The following is a 21,044-nucleotide window of genomic DNA, read 5'->3' on the forward strand; positions in this document are numbered from 1 at the left end:
GCACAGTTGTGATTCGAAGAAGCTAAAAAATCATGGCTGGCTTTTTGCATCGAGCTCTGCGAGACCTCTCCTCCCCACAGCCCCCCAGCCCCCCACGGGGGGCTCCAAAGCAGGTGGATTTTGACCTAAATCAAGGGGGGGGAAGGAAAAAAAGAAACAAAAGCCAACCAGAAAACAGCAAACCCACCACGATAACCCCTCCAGGCTGCTGCTCTCCATGCTTTCGCAGCGTGCCTTCCCCCAGGGGGGTGTTTGTGGCGGGGGCTGGGGGCGCTGGGGAGGGACAGGGGCCCTGTGTCCCTGTCAAAAGATGGCAGGTCCGTGTGTCCGTAAACAATGCGGTTATGAAATGGCAGCGCGGCCGCGCTGAGCATGCTCGGGAGCTGCCTGTAGGGGGAGGCGAGCCAGAAAGATGATCTAATTCCGTGCAATTCTTGGGATTGAAGGAAAAGACCAGGCTCCACTCTTAATGACAGAGCAGAAAAACCAGGCCCCACGCCGGGGACGAAGCCCGTAGGCCATGGAGGAGAGGGTGTGAGGATCTCCCACCTCCAGGACTTCGGGTGCTGGGCAGCGCTGTGTCGCTTTCTCGCCCTCCAGGAGAGTAAGGCCTTGGTGAGGTTTTGCTGTAGTTATTAGAGGGACAGGCCCGAGGGTGCAAGTTTTGTGATGATGATTATTTTTATTATTATTTTGTCTCTTTTTTCCCCCCCTTTCTCCCTGCCCGCTTTCCCGGCTCGCAGGCGCCGGGGCCGCTCCATGGCTGGAGGTGACCCAGGTGGAGGTGGTGTGGGCAGCTGAGCCAGGTCCTCGTGGTCCCATGGGAAGCCCATGGGGGGCTTTCCCTCCTCTGCTGCCCCATGTGCCCTTCCTTGGGGCGCCATCGGGATGGGCAGGGGGAGAAGGAGCTGCGCCGCTGGCTGTGGTGATTTGAGGGTGGGAGGAAGAGGAGCGTGGAGGCTGAAGAGGTAGCTGAGCCCCTTCCATGGGGGTGAGCTGCTTTCCAGCTTCCCATCACTGGAATCTGCTGGAATCTGCTTGCTCCAGGCTCCTCTTGGTGCTATGGTTTTGTCCTGGCTCGGCCTTCCTGGGGACTGGCTGTTTCTGAAGTGGCTGGTTTGCTTTTGCTGGAGATAGTGATGAATCTTGGTCTCCATTTTAGGGTTTTCTTCCCTCCCCTCCCGGGTGCCAGGAGAAGGCAGGAGCAGCTGGACTCCTTGCTCCCCTCAGCCCGTGGAAGGAGGGGATGCCTTTGTCTGCTCTGGATTTACACTTGCCTGCACATACAAGTTGCACTGGCTTTAACTCTACTGGGATGCAGCTGGATGGGAACGGCGCTTCCCGGCCTGGAAGCAGTGAGGAAGTGTAAATTGATCTCCCCTTTCCAGGAGGGCACGGGCTCTGCAGACCCCCCTTGCCTGAAGCCTGCACGCCCTCGTGGAACGCCTTGTCTTAAGAGAAATCACTTTAAGTCCTGTTGTGTTTCATGCACGTGTCTCCGTGTTCCCAGCTGTTGCATGCAGGGACTTGTGCCTCTTTCTACGAGTCCCCCCTTTTTGGGAGTTGACGTGCGTGTGGCTGCAATGGGAGAGAGGACATGGGGGTTGAGAAGGAAATGTTTCTTTTCTATGGGAAAGAGTCCGGGTGAAAGGAATCCAGGAGACAAAAGAACTGCAAAGAATTTGAGTTGGGGACAAACTTCAGGCTGAGGGCAGTGCTTGTTGTGAGCTGCAGATAAAATTCCATGTTCACATGATTGCATGGGGCTTATAAGGAAGTGTGGCCTTTACCTGGAAAAAAAAAAGGAGCTTTGAGGCTGGTGACTGCTTTGTAGGCCGGGTGTGCTGGTGGTTGTGCTTCCTTCCTTCTCCAGATCAAATGCTGCTGTTGGTTCTAATGACAGGCCCGTGGTCAGCGTCCCCACGAGCCCTCATCCCAGGCCTTGCCCATGCACAGCAGGACCTGAGCAGCGCCCAGACCCAAAATGAGCAGCCTCCCTGTGCCTACAAAGGAAACACTCTCTTTCTACAAGCCTTCTCTTCATCATTATTTCCTGTATAATTAACTACAAAATGTTTGTCTTCTCTTTAAGGCAAAGGTTATTGTGAGCAGGCTGGTTCGGGTTGCGTTATTTTTACTTTTTTGTTTTCCAGGAGAAGGAGGGAAAAAATGAGTGAATAAGAATCTGCTGCTGGGGTTGCATCATTTGTTGAGAGCTTTGCTTCTGCTGTGCTGCAGTCTGGGCTGGTGGGAGCTTTCCCTGGGGCCGTGTCCTGACTGTGTGTGGGGAGCAGGGCCCCGTGGTGTCACCTTGGAGGGGTTGGTGTCACCTCCCTGCTGGAGGATGGGCAGGATCAGTGCTGTCCATCCCCCCGGCTCTGGGGGCAGAGGTGTTGGTGCACCCCACTGCCCTGGATGGGAAGGGGCAGTTTGAGGGGTGTCCTGCTCCCAGCCCTCTTCCAGCTCGACCTGCTGTAGCTGCTCAGCTCCGCTCACGTAACGCTCTGCGAAGCCTCGGGTTCCCAGACCGTTGACTTTTAAGACATAAAAAAAAAAAAAAAAGACCCTGGTGAAGGTAGACATCTTGGCACCTCAGCCTGAGCTCCTGCCCGGGCTGCTGGGAGAGGACACAGCTCGGGCTCATGATGTAACTCTGGTCCCCTGGGCTGGGTAAGCTGCAATATGTTGGAGTTTTGCTGTGCATGTGTTGTCTTTGCCTATAAAGCCTGTTTGGACCTTTGTGAAGGGCACCCGGATGGCTGATGAAAATGCCAAGGAGGAGGCTGAGAAAGCTCTTTCTGTGTTTCCCAGCTTTGTTCTTTTGCTCGTCTTTCTTTTCCTTTTTTATTTTTTCCTTTTTTTTTTTTTGGTGGGCTCTTTTTTTTTTTTTTGTTTTAAAGGCACCACTGTAGCTTCTAGTCATCATCTGTTTGGAAATGCTGCAGAGCCTTCCCTTGGCCGGTCTGACCTGTCTTCCATCCCCTCCCAAGACCTCATGGAGGAGAGGAAGCCTGTTTTCTTGTAAACAGAGGCAGAGAGCGAAAAACTAAACCAGCAGTAGCTCCTCTGCTTGGCTCCTCATGGCTTTTAAAGCCCTTTCAAAGACCCAATCAGTCTTTCTTCAGATGCACTAATTTTTGCTGCCCCTTGAAACCTAAAATTAAAAGGGTTGAGGGGAGAGGGGGGGGCAATTATGCTTCATGGCTGGTGGTGTGTACCCTTTGTGGAGGTTCTCCAGCCACGGATGGTTAATAATCACTGGGGTCGGCGAGGGAATGGAGGCAGCCGGCTGCGGGAAAGGGGGAAAGGAGGAAAAAAATAAATGGAGCGAGTGAGACTTTTATTGTGAAGCAGCGTGTGCTTGGCAGTTGGCTTTGTTGGGACTGCTGCAAGAGCAGACATTTCTCGGCGGGGAGGGTGGGTATAGGATTTCCCTGCCAATCGGGAGCGGACGGATGGGGCATGGGGAGGGTGAGCAGAAAGGGAAGTTTGCTCTGGATTTAAGGGAGGGGAGGGCAAAAAAAACCAACACACACACCCACACCCACACCCCCCAAAAAAATGGAGGTATTGACACTTTGCGGTGGAGTTGGTGCTAAGTTGGCTGGGTGGAGCCGTGGGGCTGCTGGGAATGAATGGGTGGGTGCCCCGTGGGTGCCCCTCGGGGTTGGGTGCTGATGGAGGGGAGAGCTCTGGCCTGGGGGGAAGAGGCTTCGAGGGCTTTGCAGGGGTTTCCTGTAGCTTCCCTTTGATCAAAATGCTTCAAAATTCACAGTTGACTCTTTATTTATTTATTTATTTATTAATTATTACTTTATTTTCTGCCTCGATGCTGAGTTTTTGTTGGGAAGTTGTGACACTGCTGTTGGTGGCGAGGGATGTGTCTGTGAGACAGGAGAGCCCGTGAGGTGCCACCTCAGTCAGCCTTGCCTTGGCACCCAGCTTTTGTGCTCTCATAGCAAAAAAATGGTGGTTTCTCTCTTGGGGATGGAAGTTCTGCTTTGAGAGCTGGGCAGGACCCGGGCAGCCCTGAATTCCTGGTGACTGCAGCGAGGAGGGAGGGTGATGGAGGTCTGATTGACTCCAGGGTTTCCTGCAGTGGCTTTTCTTCAGGCGTCGTGGGCGAGCAGCAGCAACGCCTCTGTGGAAGGGAGAGTGTGGGTGATTTGTGGGCTGAGGATAGTGCTTAGAAAATAAAGAAAAACTTAGAATCAAATGGCTCAGAATGGCCCACTGGAAGTCCTGGGGCTTCTCGTATGAGTCAGTGTAACAGCAGGAATATCAAGACCTTTCCTTATTGCAACAAAGGTTGGGAAAACAAACTGCTTCCTGTTAGACAGACTGAGGCTCTTTATTTGCTGTTGGTGCCTGTGGCGAGGGCCTGGGTGCCCCTGCCCGGGGTGCCCTTGGGCACTCTGAGCTCTCTTTGCACTAGTCTTGCTGCAGGGTGTTCCATGAGCAAAATGAAGTTATTCCCAGTTTACAAGAGGTCTGGCTAGAGGAGAGGTAGGGTTTACAAGCTCATGTTTGCAGCGAGGATATGTATTATTGGCTTAGCAAACAAATAAATAAAGAAGGTGCTCTATGTTCAGGCTTTGGGCTGTGTTTTATGATCATTTCTCGATGGCAGCTGTTGGCCAGTGTCTGCTGGAGGTAGGTTCTGCTACAGGCTATTGGTGGGCTCAGCTGAGGTTCCAGATGCTCACAGCTTGTTTTTTGGGTTGTGGCTGAAAATCTGAAGGTGCTGTGCTGGGAGCACATGTTCCCTGGTGCTGAGAGCATTGAGATATGGCCAGGTTTGCTGTTTGCTTGTGCTCAGGGCAGGCTGGGGACAGGCAGCCCCCACAACCTCCATCCTCCGTGTTATGGGAGCAATCCTGGAAGTGCCCTCAGCTCCAGGCCTGGCAGGTGATGGAGGCTTTCCCAGGAATTCGTGCCCAGCCTGGTGCTCCCTCCTTTCCCTTAGTGAGTGTTGCTTTGCAGATGGAGGCATTTGGGAGCATCCTGCAGGGATGTGGGGCTGGATGAGCCCCTTGTGGGGCTGGGGGGCTGCTGACATTGCTGCTGAGTTCACATGGAAACAAACCTGTCAGGGTGGCTGGTGACAGCAAAGCAGCACCAAAGCCCATCTCCTCTGTCCTCTCTGGACAGAATCCCACATGGTGACGGGAGAGCTGGTGCTGGGAATGGTTTGGGAGCTGGTACACCAGCTTTTGGAAGCTGGTACACCGGGTTTGGGAGCTGGTACATCGCGTGCACCTTATCTCTCTCGCTCGCTTTGTGGGAGATGGGCAGGTTGTTTTTCTTCCTTTATCACTCAGTGTGCTTTAAACCTTGTGATTTGCATGGCTGAGGCACCATCTGCTCTCTGTGCCGGCCCTACAACAGTTGGCTTGACCTGGGTTTATTCTTGTGCCGCCGCGCCGGCAGCGTGTGCTGAACCCTTCACCCGACCTCGTCACGTGGCAGCTCTGCAGGGCAGGCACCATCTTTGCCTCCAGACCAGCCTGTCTCCTTAAACACAGGGCTGTGGCAAAGACCCCTTCTATTTCATTTTATTTTTTTTTTTTTTTTTTTTGCAAATACCTTTTTTCCTGCTGTTTTGTTCTGGTGGCTTTTTTTTTCAGTCTCGCCACTTCGACACTAAAAAAACGAAGGTATTAAGGCTGCAAACCTGATCTAACAACGTGACTCCGGGCGTGTGAAAGGCAGAGGAGATGAGCAGGTGTTCCCTTTTTTACGTAAAAATAAAAAAAAAGGGGGAGGAAAAAAGAAAAATTACTTTCTATGGAATTAAAAATAGAGCTGATTAACTTTAATAAACATGGGTGTTGTGAATGAGGAGTTAGCTGGAGCTGGCTGATGGTTTGCATTTTGTGTGTACATTTGAATGAACTACAAAAAAAAAACAACCAAAAGCTCACGGGCTGGAAACGTTGATAAATGAGGTATAAAGAGAAGGCTGATAGATCTGCCTCCCCCACCCAAAGCCTAAGAAGTTTTGGGGGAGTAAAAGTCACCTCCTGGAGATGCCTTTCCTGCGCACTGACTCAGCTGGATTCCCGGGCACGTTGCACTCACAGAATCCGTCTGGCTCATCCAAGCCCAGAGCTGGGAGGTCTGAGCCCCGGGCAGAGCTCAGAGTGTCTCAGCTCCTCGGGCTGTCAGCCGGGGCCAGCCCTGCCGTGTTTTATCTGTGACCTGTGCCTTGGTGGCAGCTTCCTGGCGGCCTTATTTTGCAGAGGGAGGTTTGCCCGTGATGTAAACAGGAAGTGTCCATGATTGTCTCTTCTTTTCAATGCAATGCAATGTGTGTGGATGACCATGGAGCTAAACCCTGATGTTTCTGTTTTGTCTCCCCCTCCTTAGCGAGCATTGCTGAGTAAGGGAGAGCCAAGGAAAGACGCCTGCATGAAGACTGAGCTGCTGAAAGACATCACCAACAACAAAGAGGAAGGTGAGCACCTGCCTTGGGTGAGGGCCAGACCTTGCTTGTGAGGTCAGCACGTGATGGGAACAAAACCGGGGGCTTGGAGATGTGTTCTGTCCCCCCAGCGCCTCAGCTGTGCTCCCACAAACAGTGGCTCCCTTCTCGTGGGACTGTTCTCAGCAGAACTCTTCCCCAGAAGAGGCAGATTTGCTTTTCAGTCCATCCCCCACCACTCCCCTGCAGAATGGGATCTCATTTTCGCTTCTGCTCTGGTGTGGCTGTGAGGCCGAAGGAGTCGCTTTGAGCTTCCTCTGCCTGACTGGTTTTAGCTGAACTCTGATCCCTCCCCACGATGGCCTTTTCCTCCCTCTAGGAAAGTTCACTCTCTGTTTTCCTGGGGGTTCCTCTCTTGCTGCAGAGCAGGCCCTGATGTTCTGCAGGATGGCTGGTGGGGTTGGACACCCCACACCTCGGGGTGTCGGGAGACACTTCCAGGCTCCTGTGTGGGCTCTGCTGCTTTGACTGTGCAGGATGCAGCACGCGTTCACTTGACAAAGCCTTTCCTGCGGGAAAGTTACATAAAAGTAACATAAAAGTTACAAAATCTGTGAGTTACATGCACGCAAAGCTAAGGGCTTAATAAATGTGTCAGTAGGATTAGGGGAAAAAAACCCACCACTCTTTATCTTTCCTCCAACTCCCTCCTGTCTTTATTATTCCTTGACTAGTTACTTCTCTTAGCTCTGCAGGGATTTGGTGTGTTTTTGTTCTCCTTTCCATAACAGAGCATTAGGAAAGCACTGAACTGGCCCCATCAAAATCTTATCTAGAAACAAAATTTTGGACTTAATTCAGTTGTGTGTGAGTACAGCGTTGCTTTTTCTTTCTCCTCTGTCCAGCATAATGTTTTGTCAAGCTGCTCCAGTTAGAGAGTAAAGCTCAGAACAGGCAAAATACTGAATGCTGTGTCAGGTGCTTGGATGTTAACTGGGAGCACATGAGTCCTGCTGCCAGAGCTGGTGGGGTAGGGACCTCAGGTCTGGGCAGAGCAGGGCTGAAATCTGAGGTGTCAGTGGGAGGTCGTGTTGCTCTGAGGGAGCCTCTCAATTTGATCCCTTGCCTTGCTTGGCTCAGGACTATAAATCTTGTTTGTTCAGCTCTTGGTTGATCTTAAGGTAAGTGTCAAGGTGGAGGTAAAAAAATCCAGAAAGAGGGTGGGAAGAGACATTTCTGTGCCTTGGATGTCTTGACTGGTTGTGACTTAGAGCAAATGCTGCGTGTCAGGAGGGAGCTGAGAACCCTCCCTGTGCAGGAACAGTCTCCAGGCTTCACAAGGTGCTCAAATTCCAACCACTCCAGCTCATTGTCCGGTTCTGTAAGAAGAAGAGTCCTAAAATGTGATCTGCATAGTGTCCATTCTTCTGGAATGTTCAGCTGTATCCTCCCCTTCCCAAGCACACAGACAATGGGGTGTGTGGTCACTGTGCTGTGCCCACTGTCCCTCACTGCCCTTCCTTCCCCAGCTGGGATTGTTGGAGGATCGTCATCAACACAACATTAATTAACGTCCCCAAAGCCTCTTAATAACAGTGTTTAGTGTTGGCAGAGAGTTTGCATTTCTGACTGTGGCGTGAACGTGAAATCATTCCAACACACTCGTGAGATGCCATGAAATTGTTTCTTTGAGCCCAATTTCCTGGCTCAAGGACAGGCAGCAATGTATGGAACTGGGGTGTGTCGACTGGAAAAGCACCCTGAAGTCTCAACTTTCTCTCTTTAAATTTGTTTTAACAAACTTAAAAGTAATTTTCCTTTAGCAAGGAGGATGTGACCAGTGCTGTTTAATACCTTCATCAGTGCCATGGAGTGGTTTAGGCTGAGTTGCTGCAGCAAACTGATGGTGTGTTTGATGGGAGCCAAGACCTTCAGCACACAGCTGAACCTGCTGTGGATTGTGTTCCCTTTGGGAAAATCCCCTTGGCAGGTAACTTGTCAATATTGAACCCGGGATCTAAAACTTCCAGAGGCTTGAACTTGCAGATCCAAAGGCTGACTAAAGGTGCTGTTGGGCTAAAGGCTTAGTGTGAATTGCTGTGTTTTTCTCTCTTTTCACTCTCCCTGGGCTCAGAAGGGTGCTGATGCTGAGGGCAGGGCCAGCTCCCCATTGGAACTGTGGTAGCTCCATTGCTGCCTTCCTGAATGGCCTTTTACCAGTTACACCTCTACCTACAAACTTGTGCTTCCCCTGTGTCCAAGATGAGACAGGAAATTCAGGTGACTTGAAGCCTTGACTGAGATTTGGGGGTCTGTCCCCCAGGCCAGGCCCATCAGCACCCCTGCAGCAGTGCCTGTGACCACTGTCTGGCTCCAGCACTGAGGAACATCATCATGTTGGAGATCTCCATGAGGATCCTGTTGCAGGGCTGAGCTGCCCCAGTTTGTAATCCCAGAATCATAGACTGGTTTGGGTTATGAGGGACCTTAAAGTTCATCCTGTTCCATCCCTGCCATGGGCAGGGACACCTCCCACTAGCCCAGGTTGCTCCAAGCCCTGTCCAACCTGGCCTTGGACACTTCCAGGGATGGGGCAGCCACAGCTTCTCTGGGCAACCTGTGCCAGGGCCTCCCCACCCTCACAGGGAAGAATTTCTTCCCAATATACCACCTAACCCTGCCCTCTGGCAGTGGGAAGCCATTCCCTCTTGTCCTGTCATTCCAGGCCTTGTCCAAAGTCTCTCTCCATCTTGTGGGTTCCCTTCAGGCACTGGAAGACCTCAATTAGGTCACCCCAAAACCACCTTTTCTCCAGGCTGAGCAAACCCAATTCCCTCAGCCTTTCCTCACAGGAGAGGTGCTCCATCCCTCTGATCAGCTTGTGTTGGAAAGGATCTTAAAGACCATCCAGTTCTTCCACCTCCCTGCCATGGGGAGGGACACCTTCCACTAGCCCAGGTTGCTCCAAGCCCTGTCCAACCTGGCCCTGATCAATCTGCTGGTTTGAGGCAGTGCTCCCCTTTCTTGGTGATCCTCAGCCTGCCAGCCTGTCACTTGGGACAGCTCAGGAGCTGGGGAGGAGTTGAGGAGTTGTTGGTGCTTGGGACAGGGCTGGGTGGGTGCTCTCAGGGAGCAGCCTGGGGTGGGGGCCCTTGGGTGGGCAGTGGTGGTGTTTTATTCCCTGTTCCTCAAGCAGGAGGTGTTGCAGAAATGCTCTGTGCTTCCCAGCTGGGCTGTCCTCTTCTGCCTTTGTCCTGATAAAGAGAAATGAACTCTAAATGTAAATCTATCTGTAGGAACAACTCTTTGGGTGTTCCAGCACTTCCATTTCTGGGCCTGGGGGTGAGTCCCACCCTGTGCAAAGCCCAGTGGAAGTCACTCACTGGGCTCGGAGTCCCTTTGTGTGTAAAATTGCTCAACACAGATAGAAAAAAGCTGTGCATGAGGCTGTTTTGTTGTCCATGGGAAATGTTCCAGTTCAGTTTTACATGTGGATGTGAGTTTAGGTCCATCTTTCCCTTTGACAGGGCAAGGAAGGGGGCAGGGAGATGGAAGATGAGTGGAAAAAAGCTTTTATTAGGCCATATTGTCTTTAGCCTGACTCAGAGTGAAACTATTAAAAAGTGGTTTCTTTGCAAGAGTTTCAAGTGATTTCAGTTCTCCTCATGTACATCACTCTGAACTCTGTGCTGTGTCTCCCTTGACCTTTTGAGGCAAATCCCTCCTTTCCTGATTCCCCAACCCCAGGGATGGAAAGTTCCACTAAAGCAGTGGCCCAAAAGCAGGAATGGGAGTTGGGAATGAAGTTCTCAATTAGCCCCAGCATTTCTGAGCCTTCACTTGAGGCAGCTGCTCTGCAACAGTGCTGGGTGAGACCTGCACAGTCACTGCTCTCAGATAAACTCCAGACTGCTTTGAGAGAGTGTCAGGGGTTTAAATTCCCAGAGAAGCCTTTTTCCTCCCCTTTTTTTTAGTTTTTCTCCCTCTTATTGCAGGTAGGAAGCTGCCTGTGAGTGCTGGAAGTGCTGCTTCCACTAAGCAGCTGCAGCCTCTGCATTCCCAGTGCTGGGATGGCAGCTTTAAAGGAGGGCAGGAGTGATCTCCTCCCCTCCATGTGCTTGGCACTGGGATCCCCTGCTGGGACTGACAGCAGGAGAGCAGGCAGAGCAAAGGGATGCTTCAGGTATTTCAGATGTTCATCCAGCTGTGCTCCCAGGCACTCCCTGAGTTTGGGACCCTGGCTCCAGGAGGGATGTGCCCGTGGCAGAGAGAGGAAATGCAATTGGAGCCTGACAGAGCAGGAGCATCCCTGTGGCACAGCTGTGACACCACAGCCCTGATCCCGTGGCAAAGGGAGGGATGAATTTCATGGAGCTTGTTAACATGTTCTAAGTCATTAAGTTGTTGAGCCAGTTTAACTGTTGAACTGTTAATGTTAAAAGTGTGTCCTTGGGACCAGGAGGGGCAGTCCTGGGGACATTGGAAAGTGTGGGGCCTGCAGGTTGAGGGAGGTGATCCTGCCCCTCTGCTTGGCCCTAGTGAAGCCCCATCTGGAGTGTTGTGTCCAGTTCTGGTCTCCACAGTTCAAGAAAGACAAGGAGCTATTGGAGAGGGCCCAACAGAGGCCACAGAGATGATGAGGGGTCTGGAGCATCTCTCTGAGGAGGATAAACTGAGGGAGCTGGGCCTGGTTAGTGTGGAGAGGAGAAGACTGAGAGGAGATCTCATCAATCCATATAAATATGCACTGGAAAATAATAAATAGACCCTGGCACAGGTTGCCCAGAGAAGCTGTGGCTGCCCCATCCCTGGGAGTGTCCAAGGCCAGGTTGGACAGGGCTTGGAGCAACCTGGGACAGTGGAAGGTGTCCCTGCCCATAGCAGGGGGTTGGAATGAGATGATCTTTAAGGTCCCTTCCAACCCAAACCAGTCTGTGAGTCTATCAAGTATCTCCAAGAGGTGCCCAGAGGACGGTGCCAGACCCTTCAGCAGTGTCCAGTGACAGGACGAGGAGCAATGGCCACAAACTAAAACACAAGAAGTTTTACCTGGACATGAGGAAGAACTTCTTTCCATGGAGGGTGGCAGAGCCCTGGAAGAGCTGCCCAAGGAGGTCATGGAGTCTCCCTCTCTGGAGACATCCCAAACCCACCTGGATGTGTTCCTGTGTCACCTGCTCCAGGTGACCCTGCCTGGGCAGGGGGTTGGACTGGATGCTCTCCAGAGGTCCCTTCCAACTAGTCTGTGATTCTGTGAGTCCCCAGCAGCCAGGTGCCAAATCCCGTTAACCCAGCCTGTGTAATCCCAATATTGAGCACTCACAGAAGCAGCTGGTTCTTCCTTTTTCTTTTTTTTTTTACTTTTCTCTTCCTGTTTTGACTCTTGGTGTGACCCCACTGCAGGGTGACAGTGCTCCAGGGCCCTGGGAGAAGTGACACCTGTGGTTTGGAAATACAGGGCAGGCTCTTGGATGGACATCACCCATCTTCAGGAATTTAAAAGGGTTGGGAAAGAAGAAACCATCAGTACCTCATCCCTGGGAGGAACTTTGCCTGAAAATGTATTCCTCTGCATTTCTTGGCTTCAAAATGTTTCACTTCTTGGCTTCAGTCGTAGCATCACAGAATCCCAGACTGGTTTGGGTTGAAAGGGATATTAAAGCTCATTCAGTTCCACCCCTGCCATGGGCAGGGACACCTTCCACTGTCCCAGGGTTGCTCCAAGCCCCGTCCAACCTGGCCTTGGACACTTCCACGGATCCAGGGGCAGCCACAGCTTCTCTGGGCAACCTGTGCCAGGGCCTCCCCACCCTCCCAGGGACCTCACTGGGTCAGGTTGCTCAGGGCCCCTCCAACCTCCAGTGATGGAGGGGGTGCTTTCCTTTCCAGTGGATACAGAGCCTCAGCCACCACTTCTCTCTTGTCTGTGTGGTTTCAGCCCCCACCTCTTCATCCCTCTGGAGGCAGGTTCTCTCTGCTTTGCAGTTTTCTTTTTTATGACTTTGGGCAGGAAGAGGGGAGGGAACTGCTGTAACACAGGGGTTACAAACAGGTGCATTTCTCACTTTTAGAAGTTTATCCAGCAGGACAGTTGGGTATTGAATAAAAGACTGTGGTATCTGTGGTGTTTTAAAGATGATCTGTGATAAAGTGCTTAAGGTAAAACATCTGTGAAATGTGTGTATATAAATATAATAGTGTGCAGTTCTTGTGCTGCACTTCCAAAGCCTGGCCTTTCCCTTTAAGCTCTGTCTTTGCTTAGTTCCTTTAAGCTGAGTTCATTTAATCTCTGTCTTAGCTTAGATGTTTCTCTTGCAGCAGCTGAAGCCTCGTGGCTCTGCCTTGGGCCCTGTGCTGGGGGCTCTGGAAATGCATGGAAAATCCATGGGCAATGGGGTGTCTTGCCTCTACCAGTCTCAGCAGCAAGATGTTTAGTAAAACTTCCAGATCATTCACTTGTAAGATGATTTTTTCCCTTTCTTTCTTTTTCTTTTTCATCCTTTTTTCCCCTCAGACCAAGTGGGAATTGCAGTTTGGCCTGGAGTGTGAGGGCTCCTAAAACTTGTGTGTTTTTCCTATTTTGTCTCGCTGAGCAGCAAAATCTGAATTTTAAAAATCTTTTTAAGTCTTCATTTTTTTTTTCCAGAGCATTGTCAAAGTAATAGAGAGTTTTGAGTTGATACCTGGCCTCCTGCAGATGGGAAGCTCTGGTGGGTGTTTGTCCCCTCGGGTCCCCGCAGAGGCGATTCGGCCCCTTTGGCTGTGGCTGGGATGGCTGTGGGGACAGTAGCACATCTGTTAGACAGGCTCTGCCCAAGGACAGGCTTTGGCAGGCTGGACCAAGCTCTGGCAAGCTCCAGGGCAGGGCTGGAGCCAGGTCTGGCTCTGCTGGGAGGCCTGGAAATCCAAGCAAAGACAGCGGAGGGGAACCGGTGTCTGGGCTGGGAGAGCAGAGCTGGGATTAATCTTGCCTAATTTAGGGGGGATTTTTGAGGTTATCATTCTAATTCTGAAGTAGTCCAGCTCATTTCTGCTTAGACATGGTAGCAGGCAGGTTAGACACAGCTCAGGCAGGGATTGGTTTATCCAAAGATGTCTAAAGTCAGCCTGTGCTGCTTTTGAACTGTTGGCTTCTCTCCTTTGGCTGCAGTGGTGGCTTTAGGGACACCCTGGGGGCTGAGATGCCTTTTAGCCACCTAAAATCAGGTGGGGTGGTCTCACCCTGTCTTATCTTCTCCCCTATTTTAATCAGATTCTGTTCTCTGCATGGGAATTTTAATTCAATTTTGAATGACTGTGACATGGAGAAGAAAACTTAAGCCTGACCCTTCTGCTTGAGCCTGGGGAGGGCTGGGAGCTCTCTGCAGTGCTCTCAGGGAGTTGTGAATTCAGAGAAGGGATTAAAATGTATTACTGATTATTCCTTGCCACGTGGACTCACAGGGATAATGGATCTGCCCAACTTCCTGAGTCTGAAATCCCCTCTGTTACTAAGATGTGTTACTAAAGGATATGTTTTTACAGAAGTTTGTGTCAACTTGGTGGCAACTTCAGACATCAGAGAATGGGCACCAGAACAGAAAATAAATCTCTGGGCATGTTACCCTTTCTACATGTTCCTGGATTTTAACTAATCCCAAATGCTTGGATGGGGATCCAGGCAGGGTTGAGGTCCATGGGAGAAGCTTTTCCTGCAGCAAATGGCGTAGGGGATGCATAAAGAGCTCTGAAAAAACTGGAGTGGTTCTAGTAAAGGAGTTTACACTTCAGGGACATGGGCTAGAACCTTCTACTTTCATTTCTTTTTGATTAAGGGAAGGATGGTTGTAGATTAAAGAGCAGTGAGCGAGTTGGAGAGAAAACTGAATGTGGAGAAAACCTTGTTTTGGCCTACTTAGAACGGATGAATGCTGTCAAGCTGTAAAGTTTTAGAGAAATACCAGCTTTAGTTTTATAATTCACTTGCACAAGGACAAAGAAGCTGCTGAACAGCATTTTCAAGAGAACTCACAGCCACGAGGTGTGTTTGAAATGAAGATTTTAGCAGGTTTTCAGTTGAAACTTTTTCTTTGAGAATGAAAAAGGGGAGATTAAAAGGTCACATCAGGAAAAAGTGTTTCTTTAGGTGTCTGGTGCTGCTGAAGAGCTTCTTAGGGCTGTTGTATTCAGTATTCTTCTTGTGAGGTTCCTGCTGGCTCTGGTTCCTGTTCCCATTGCTGTCTGTGAGCCAGAGTCCAGCAAGGGTGTAAATATGGAATTGTGCCTATTCAGCAGTGCTTGTACCTGTGCACTTGCTGTACCCGAGCCTTGCTGGACATGCTCACACCCACAGACGTGTCCTGTCACCCGAGGATGCAGCACATGGAGCTCCCAGTGAGAGGCACTGGGGCAGTACCTTAGCCTGGGATGGCAACTCCTGTTTTCCTGGTACCAGACCAGGTGTTTTGGCTGGGAAAACCAGAGTTATCCCATCGTATTAAGCGATGCAGCTCCTGGCATGACCTGGTTCTTCACGGGGAGCTCTTTAATTCAGTGCTCAGGTCAGGCCCTGGGATGAGGAGGCTGTGCTGCTTCTTGCAGGAGCCTGGTTTCTGGGAAACAATGCTATTCCAACCTAGCCATGGGTTTGTTTTAGTGCTGTGGGAGAATGGAGGTGCTCTTTCCCCAGACAAAGGGAGGGTTCTGCCAGTGGTGTCTCAGACTTGGTGGAGGCTGGAGGGGGATGTGGTCTCTGTTCCCATTCAGTCCTTGGCCTCTGCTGACTCTTCCAGCCAAGGAGTGTTGATGGCAGTTCCAATAACAGCTTTTCTCTTGTGGATGTGTGTCCTTTAGGCACCAAATCCTGGCACCTCTTGCTGCATCCCACTTGTCACAGAATCCCAGACTGTGCTGAGTTGGAGGGGACCCACAAGGATCCCCTCCAATTCCTGGCCCTGCACAGGCTCATCCCCAAGGGTCACCCCATGTGCCCCAGAGGATCATCCAAACCCTCCTGGAGCTCTGGCAGCCTTGGGGCTGTGCCCACTGCCCTGGGGAGCCTGGGCAGTGCCCAACCACCCTCTGGGGGAAGAACCTTTTGCTGAGATCCAACCTGAGCCTGCCCTGGCACAGCTCCAGACCATTCCCTGGGTGCTGTCCCTGGTCCCCCCCAGAGCAGAGCTCAGTCCCTGCCCCTCCTCTGCCCCTCCCCAGGGAGCTGGAACTGCCCTGAGCTCTGCCCTCAGTCTCCTCTTCTCCAGTTGAACACCCCAAGTGCCCTCAGTGTCCTCACACGGCTTCAAATCAAGGCCCTTCCCCATCCTCGTTGCCTCCTTTGGACACTCTCTAATGGCTTCAGCTCTTCCTTCCATTGTGTCCCCCCAAACTGCCCCAACATTCCAGGTGAGGCTGCCCCAGGTCAGAGCAGAGCAGGACAATCCCCTCCAGGCAGTGGTGGCAGTGCTGGTGTCCAGGGCTGGAGCTGGGCTGTAGGATCTGGCTTTGCCCTGAACAATGACAGGGAGAGCGGGTGCCAAACCCTGTTAAATCCAAACCACACCCATGACAGCTGCCCTCAAATTCTCCAGTTCTGTGCAACTTCAGGGAATGTGAAATTCCATATCTTTGCTTTGTCAAATCTCTGGTCATAGGGATTTGGAAGGCTGGTGCCTGTTTATAGGGGATTGATGCCACTTCCACAGTCAAATCAGACCACATTTTACACACTAAATAAGAGTGTGTGTGTGTAGGAAACTGTATGTGGGATTTTAATTTTAGCTCCATGGATTTTTGATAAATTCTGTGATGCTTTCTTTCCCCAGGGCAGTGCTCCAATTTACCTTGTTTTGGTTGCCTTTGTGGCAGGTAGAGCAATTCTTGCCCTCTGCTTATTCAGTTTATCTAATAGTCAGCCACTGAAGTTATTTGACTGCTCTGGTGGGAGAGCACAGTATTTAAATCAACAAATATTGAAGGCTTCATTCAGCCAGGTGCCTAAATTTGACCTCCAGCTGTGGTTAGGGAGCTCATTTTTTGTTGTTTTGTTGTTTTTTTTTTTCCCCTGGCACTGACTTTGCTGCAATAGTTGCTTAAATGGCCACAACATGGTCTTTTAAAGGCACCAAATGCAGAAAGAGAAGCAAGGGTTGAAAGAATAAGGGCACAGTTGTGGCTCCCTCTGCCCAAAGCTTTTCAAAGAGTTAAATAAAGTGGTGAATGAAGTAGCACTTTATCTTCTCCCAGAGTTGTTCCTGCCAAAACCAACCCCTTGTGCCTCTTTTTGTCCTCAGAAGGGTCTGGGTGGTGTGAGAGGCAGCAGGTGGAGGTGAGGGCTGGGGCAGCAACTCCTGGTTTCCCATTACCAAACCGGGTGTTTTGGTGTCTCCTGCTTGGAGAGCCCTCAGTCACTGCTGGCATGGGGTTTGTGCCAGGTCAGAAGAGGCATTTGTAAGTCATATGAGGAGCAGCTGGGGGGGCTCAACCTGGAGAAAAGGAGGCTCAGGGGGGACCTTCTGGCTCTGCAACTCCCTGACAGGAGGGGGGAGCCGGGGGGGGTCGGGCTCTGCTGCCAGGGAACAAGGGACAGGAGGAGAGGGAACGGCCTCCAGCTGTGCCAGGGAGGGCCAGGTTGGACATCAGGAGGAATTTCTTTGCTGAAAGAGTGGTCAGGCCTTGGCAGGGGCTGCCCAGGGAGGTGGTGGAGTCCCCAGCCCTGGAGGTGTCCAAGGACGTGGCACTCAGTGCTCTGGGTGGGGGCTGGTCAAAGGTTGGACTCGATTATCTTGGAAGTCTTTTCCAACCTTAATGGTTCTGTGATTCATAATGTTGTTTTCCTTGAGTGTTTGGGCTTCAAGAGCAGTGGGAAATGAGATGCTGATACCCAGGGAGCTGGTCTGGCTTGCAGAGTTGTCCTCCAGTGTGACTCCAGGCTCTTCTGATACTGTAGGTGAGAACTGCTTTGATGGGAGCTGGTTGTGACTCAGTCCCCCCTGCCCTGACAGCCCACTCAGACACAGCTCTCCCTGGTTCTTGTGTTGCTCCTCATAATTCTGGCCTCTGGAAGGAAAGCAAGCCAAGGAATCCCTAACAGCAGGTTGATGGAATCGTTTTACTGATCATGCCAGTGAATTGTTACCACTCCTGGTTTCCTGGGGAGCTGCTGGTTGGTCATGTCACAAACTCCCCTGCAAGTACATGGAATTCATACTCAGATTTTTTTCAGCTTGGGTCTGAAATCTCTGATGGGAAAAATTCACTGATGGGGGAGCAGGGAAATGTTTGGAAAGGTTTCACATGGGTATTGATGTTTTAGCTGTGTGTTAACTCTTAGGCTGCAAAAATCTCGCTGCATTTGAATCATATAATTATTTTAGCCTAGAATTGCATTTAACATGCTTCACCCATGTGTGTGCTCTGGCTGTTACCTCTGAAATGACACCATGAATTCTGTCCTGCTTTGTCCCAGGTAAAGAGCCAGACTCCAGTAGACAACATCCCAGGGAGAGCTGGGATTGCCAGGGAGTTGTTCCTTGTGATGTCTCCTGTAGCAGAAGATGTAGGTTTGGCTGCTGAGCTGTGTCAGTGCCACAAAAACTCACCCATACAGCTCTACCATGTCTGTGCCACAAACACAGCCCTCCCAGCACAGCTCTCCTGGGTCAGCCTGGCCTTGGGAAGGGCTTTGCCAGAGATCCAGGTGCAAGACTGGGCAGCGTTTTGTTTGCCAGGAGAGGTGTTGGCACACAGTCCAGTAAATGGAGTGACGGGGAAAGGCAAAGGGAATGTTTGCCATGGTTGGGAATAAATGGCCACGTCTGCAGCTGAGGCCAGTGAGGATGAGTGCACTGCTGTCACCTGAGCCACCCACCCCAAATGTCACCCCGTGGGCATCCAGGTGAGCTGGGTGGGTGGGTGAGTGAGCAGCATAAGAGGACTGTGGTTTAGTTGACGTGGTGATGTTTGGTGTGAGGTTGGATGATCCTGGAGGTCTTTTCCTGCCTTACCGATTCTGTGGTTCTGTGATACGTGTCGAGCAGTTTCTGGAGGAGAGGGTTGCTCCTCGTTAGCCACTGTAAGTAGCTGTATCTTCCCTTTGGAGCTTTGATACCACTTGTGACCCTTTTCTCCTCTCTCCCTCCCTCTCCTCCCTCTTCCTCCAGGGTTTAATGCCATGGCTGCAGATGAAAGCGCTACGGAGAAGCAAGTGGGGGAACCAAAAATGGCAGTAGACGGTGAAACCAACGGTTCCTGTGAGCACAGCGAGGCTGGAGGGCACCCAAACCCAGCCAAAAACACTCAGGACAACACGAAAGTGAGCCAGCAGGACTCTGGGACTAAATTAAATAGGATAGCAGAGAACGGCATTTCGGAGCGGGACGGAGAGACTGGGAAGCAAAACCACCTGAAAGCAAATGACTTCACACAGACTTCTGTCACAGGGAGCAATGGGTATATCCTGACCAAGCAGATGGCACAGGAGCAGCCCCTAAGGACTACCAGCACCTTTGCTTCCCTCACCGGCCATGCTGCAAAAACCCTGCCTGGAGGAGCAGGCAAGGGCAGGACTGTGGGCCCCTTTTCCCAGCTCCAAGCCACGATGCCAAGCAAGCTCGGGGAGGGCAGTAAGGACATGGATGCTAAAAAAGGCCCTGCTGCTAATGCTGAAGTCAAGGTCCACAGAGCACGGAAGACAATGCCTAAACCCACCCCCAGCCTGGTAATGTATCTGCCCAGCACTGCCTCGGGTTGCTCTTGGCTTTCCCTGGGTGTGTGAGGGAATCCTGCCTGCATGGGAATGTGTAATTCAGAGGTGGCCCACTGAATGGATTTATTTTTTCATTTTTTTTTAAAAATATATATATTATTAATATATTTATTTTTATTGTTCTCTTCCCACAGACAGACAGAGAGACCAAAATATAGTCACATTGCCACCATCAGCTCCCGTCCCCAATGTGTTTCTAAATATATAATTGATCGATTGCCTTCTCCAACAGATCTATGTGGGACACTAAATGGCCTCTCCCTCATGGCTCTGTTGCTTGTTGTCTGCTGACATCCAGAGCTGCCTGTGAAACAAATTAGATTTCTTCTAAGGTCGACCCAAAGGAAATTAAGCATAGCATGTAAACTTGAGGCTTCTCCTAAGCTTGGAGGCTGTCAAGAGGCTGATCTGTTAGGCAGCTTGATTGCATTGCTGTAGGAATCATTATGGGCTAAGCCAGATGATGTTTTCCCTCTCTGTTGCCTGCAGAAATGCAGCTTGTGAGGAAATGTTCACTCCAGAATCCTCGGGTTGGATTTACCACCACTTCACAAAACAGAGCTCTGCCTTTTTTGTTAGGAGGCAAAAGGAGATGTCATTTGGTGTGTTCATGTTACAGTGGGGGGAAGAAATGGGCCTTCCTTTGCCATGAGACAAGTTTGGGTCTTTTAGTTAGTTTTTTGGTTCTTTGCAAGGGATAGGGAATAGATCCTGGAGCAGGCAAGTCTCCACTCCAAGCAGTTGGTCTTCATCCCTGTGCTGCTTTATATTTAACTGCAGAGAACTGGATCCTCTTGCTGTGCTGATGGTGGAGGGAGACCAGCCTTTTAGATCAGGGAAGGGATTGCCAACCCTGCTTGGCAATGGGAGTGACTCCCAGGAAGGCGTGGAAGCTGCTGCAGCTTCTCAGGGGTGGGTGTGACGGGTCACTGACACGATCCAGCAAACCCAGAGTGATCCTCACGTGTCCCCCACGTGTGGCAGCACAGCAGCACTGAGATGTGAAGGGCTCAGAGCTGTGGGTTGCTGTGATCTGGAGCAGGGCAAGAGAGAGGAAAAAGGAAAAGGGAGGGGTGGCACCTTGCCAGCCTCAGATGGGGAAAGGTGCCGGTGGCACCTGTGCCTCCGGGAGCAGGTGGGAGTCCAAAGAGCACAGCAAGATAACAAACCTGAGGGCACCCAACCTTGATAGCAGGGCAGGAACTGCTCCTGCCTGCCTGCCATGATTTCCCAACCAGTCTCCCAAACTCTCATTTCCCCTCTGTCTTGCCCTGGTTGCTTTGGAGTTCTCTGCTCTGTGAGCCCCACTGTGTTTTGGGCAGGGGGAGCCCAGGTGCCCCAGTGCAGCCGGATGAACACCTCCCATCAGGCTGTCTCTTACCCAAAGAAGGCTTTGCAGCCCAAATTCCCTCTCAGCATTCCCCCAGCAGCCTGTTGTGCACTGAAAGTAGGCCGGGAAAACCCTCAGACCCTCGTGGAATTCCACAGGGAGTGATCCCATGGGGCCGAGCGGTTGAAAGGGGCAATTCCCTTTTAAAAGTCTAGTCTCTGCTGCGTTAGGAGGGAGTGTTTTCCTCATTCATATTTTATGATACATCAGAAGAATATTTATATTCAACCCTTGGGCTTTAAGGTCTGTCTCTAGGAAGTGGTGTGTGGAGTTTGGGAGCACTTGGAGAGCTGGGACACCACTCTCAGGGACGGTGCTGGTGATCCTTATTTGCCCACACCATAAGAGTGGCTTAAAAAACCAAAGTCTGTACTTGTTGGGCTGCTCTGGAAAGTACACAGCCAGTCCTCAGCTCCTCTGGCCATTTGTCTTGGGCTTAAAATAGGGAGAGAAGCAACATTCCCAGGAAGGGTGGTGAGAAGAGGCTG

General features: G+C 51.2%; 1 protein-coding gene across 1 annotated transcript in view; it reads left to right on the top strand.

Annotated features, from left to right (window-relative positions):
• Nucleotides 1–6,369: 6,369 nt before the first annotated feature.
• The window catches only part of EHMT1 (euchromatic histone lysine methyltransferase 1), a 73,893-nt gene continuing 59,218 nt past the window's right edge, over nucleotides 6,370–21,044 (top strand). Inside the window, 2 exon segments of the mRNA XM_027740961.2 lie at nucleotides 6,370–6,457; nucleotides 18,562–19,118. Of these exon segments, the coding sequence (XP_027596762.2) occupies nucleotides 6,412–6,457; nucleotides 18,562–19,118 (603 nt within the window). The 5' untranslated portion in view covers nucleotides 6,370–6,411.

This window comes from Pipra filicauda, unplaced genomic scaffold (assembly GCF_003945595.2).
Source record: "Pipra filicauda isolate LSUMZ 115617 unplaced genomic scaffold, ASM394559v2 scaffold321_size1097455_pilon, whole genome shotgun sequence".
NCBI classification, from domain to species: Eukaryota; Metazoa; Chordata; class Aves; order Passeriformes; family Pipridae; genus Pipra; species Pipra filicauda.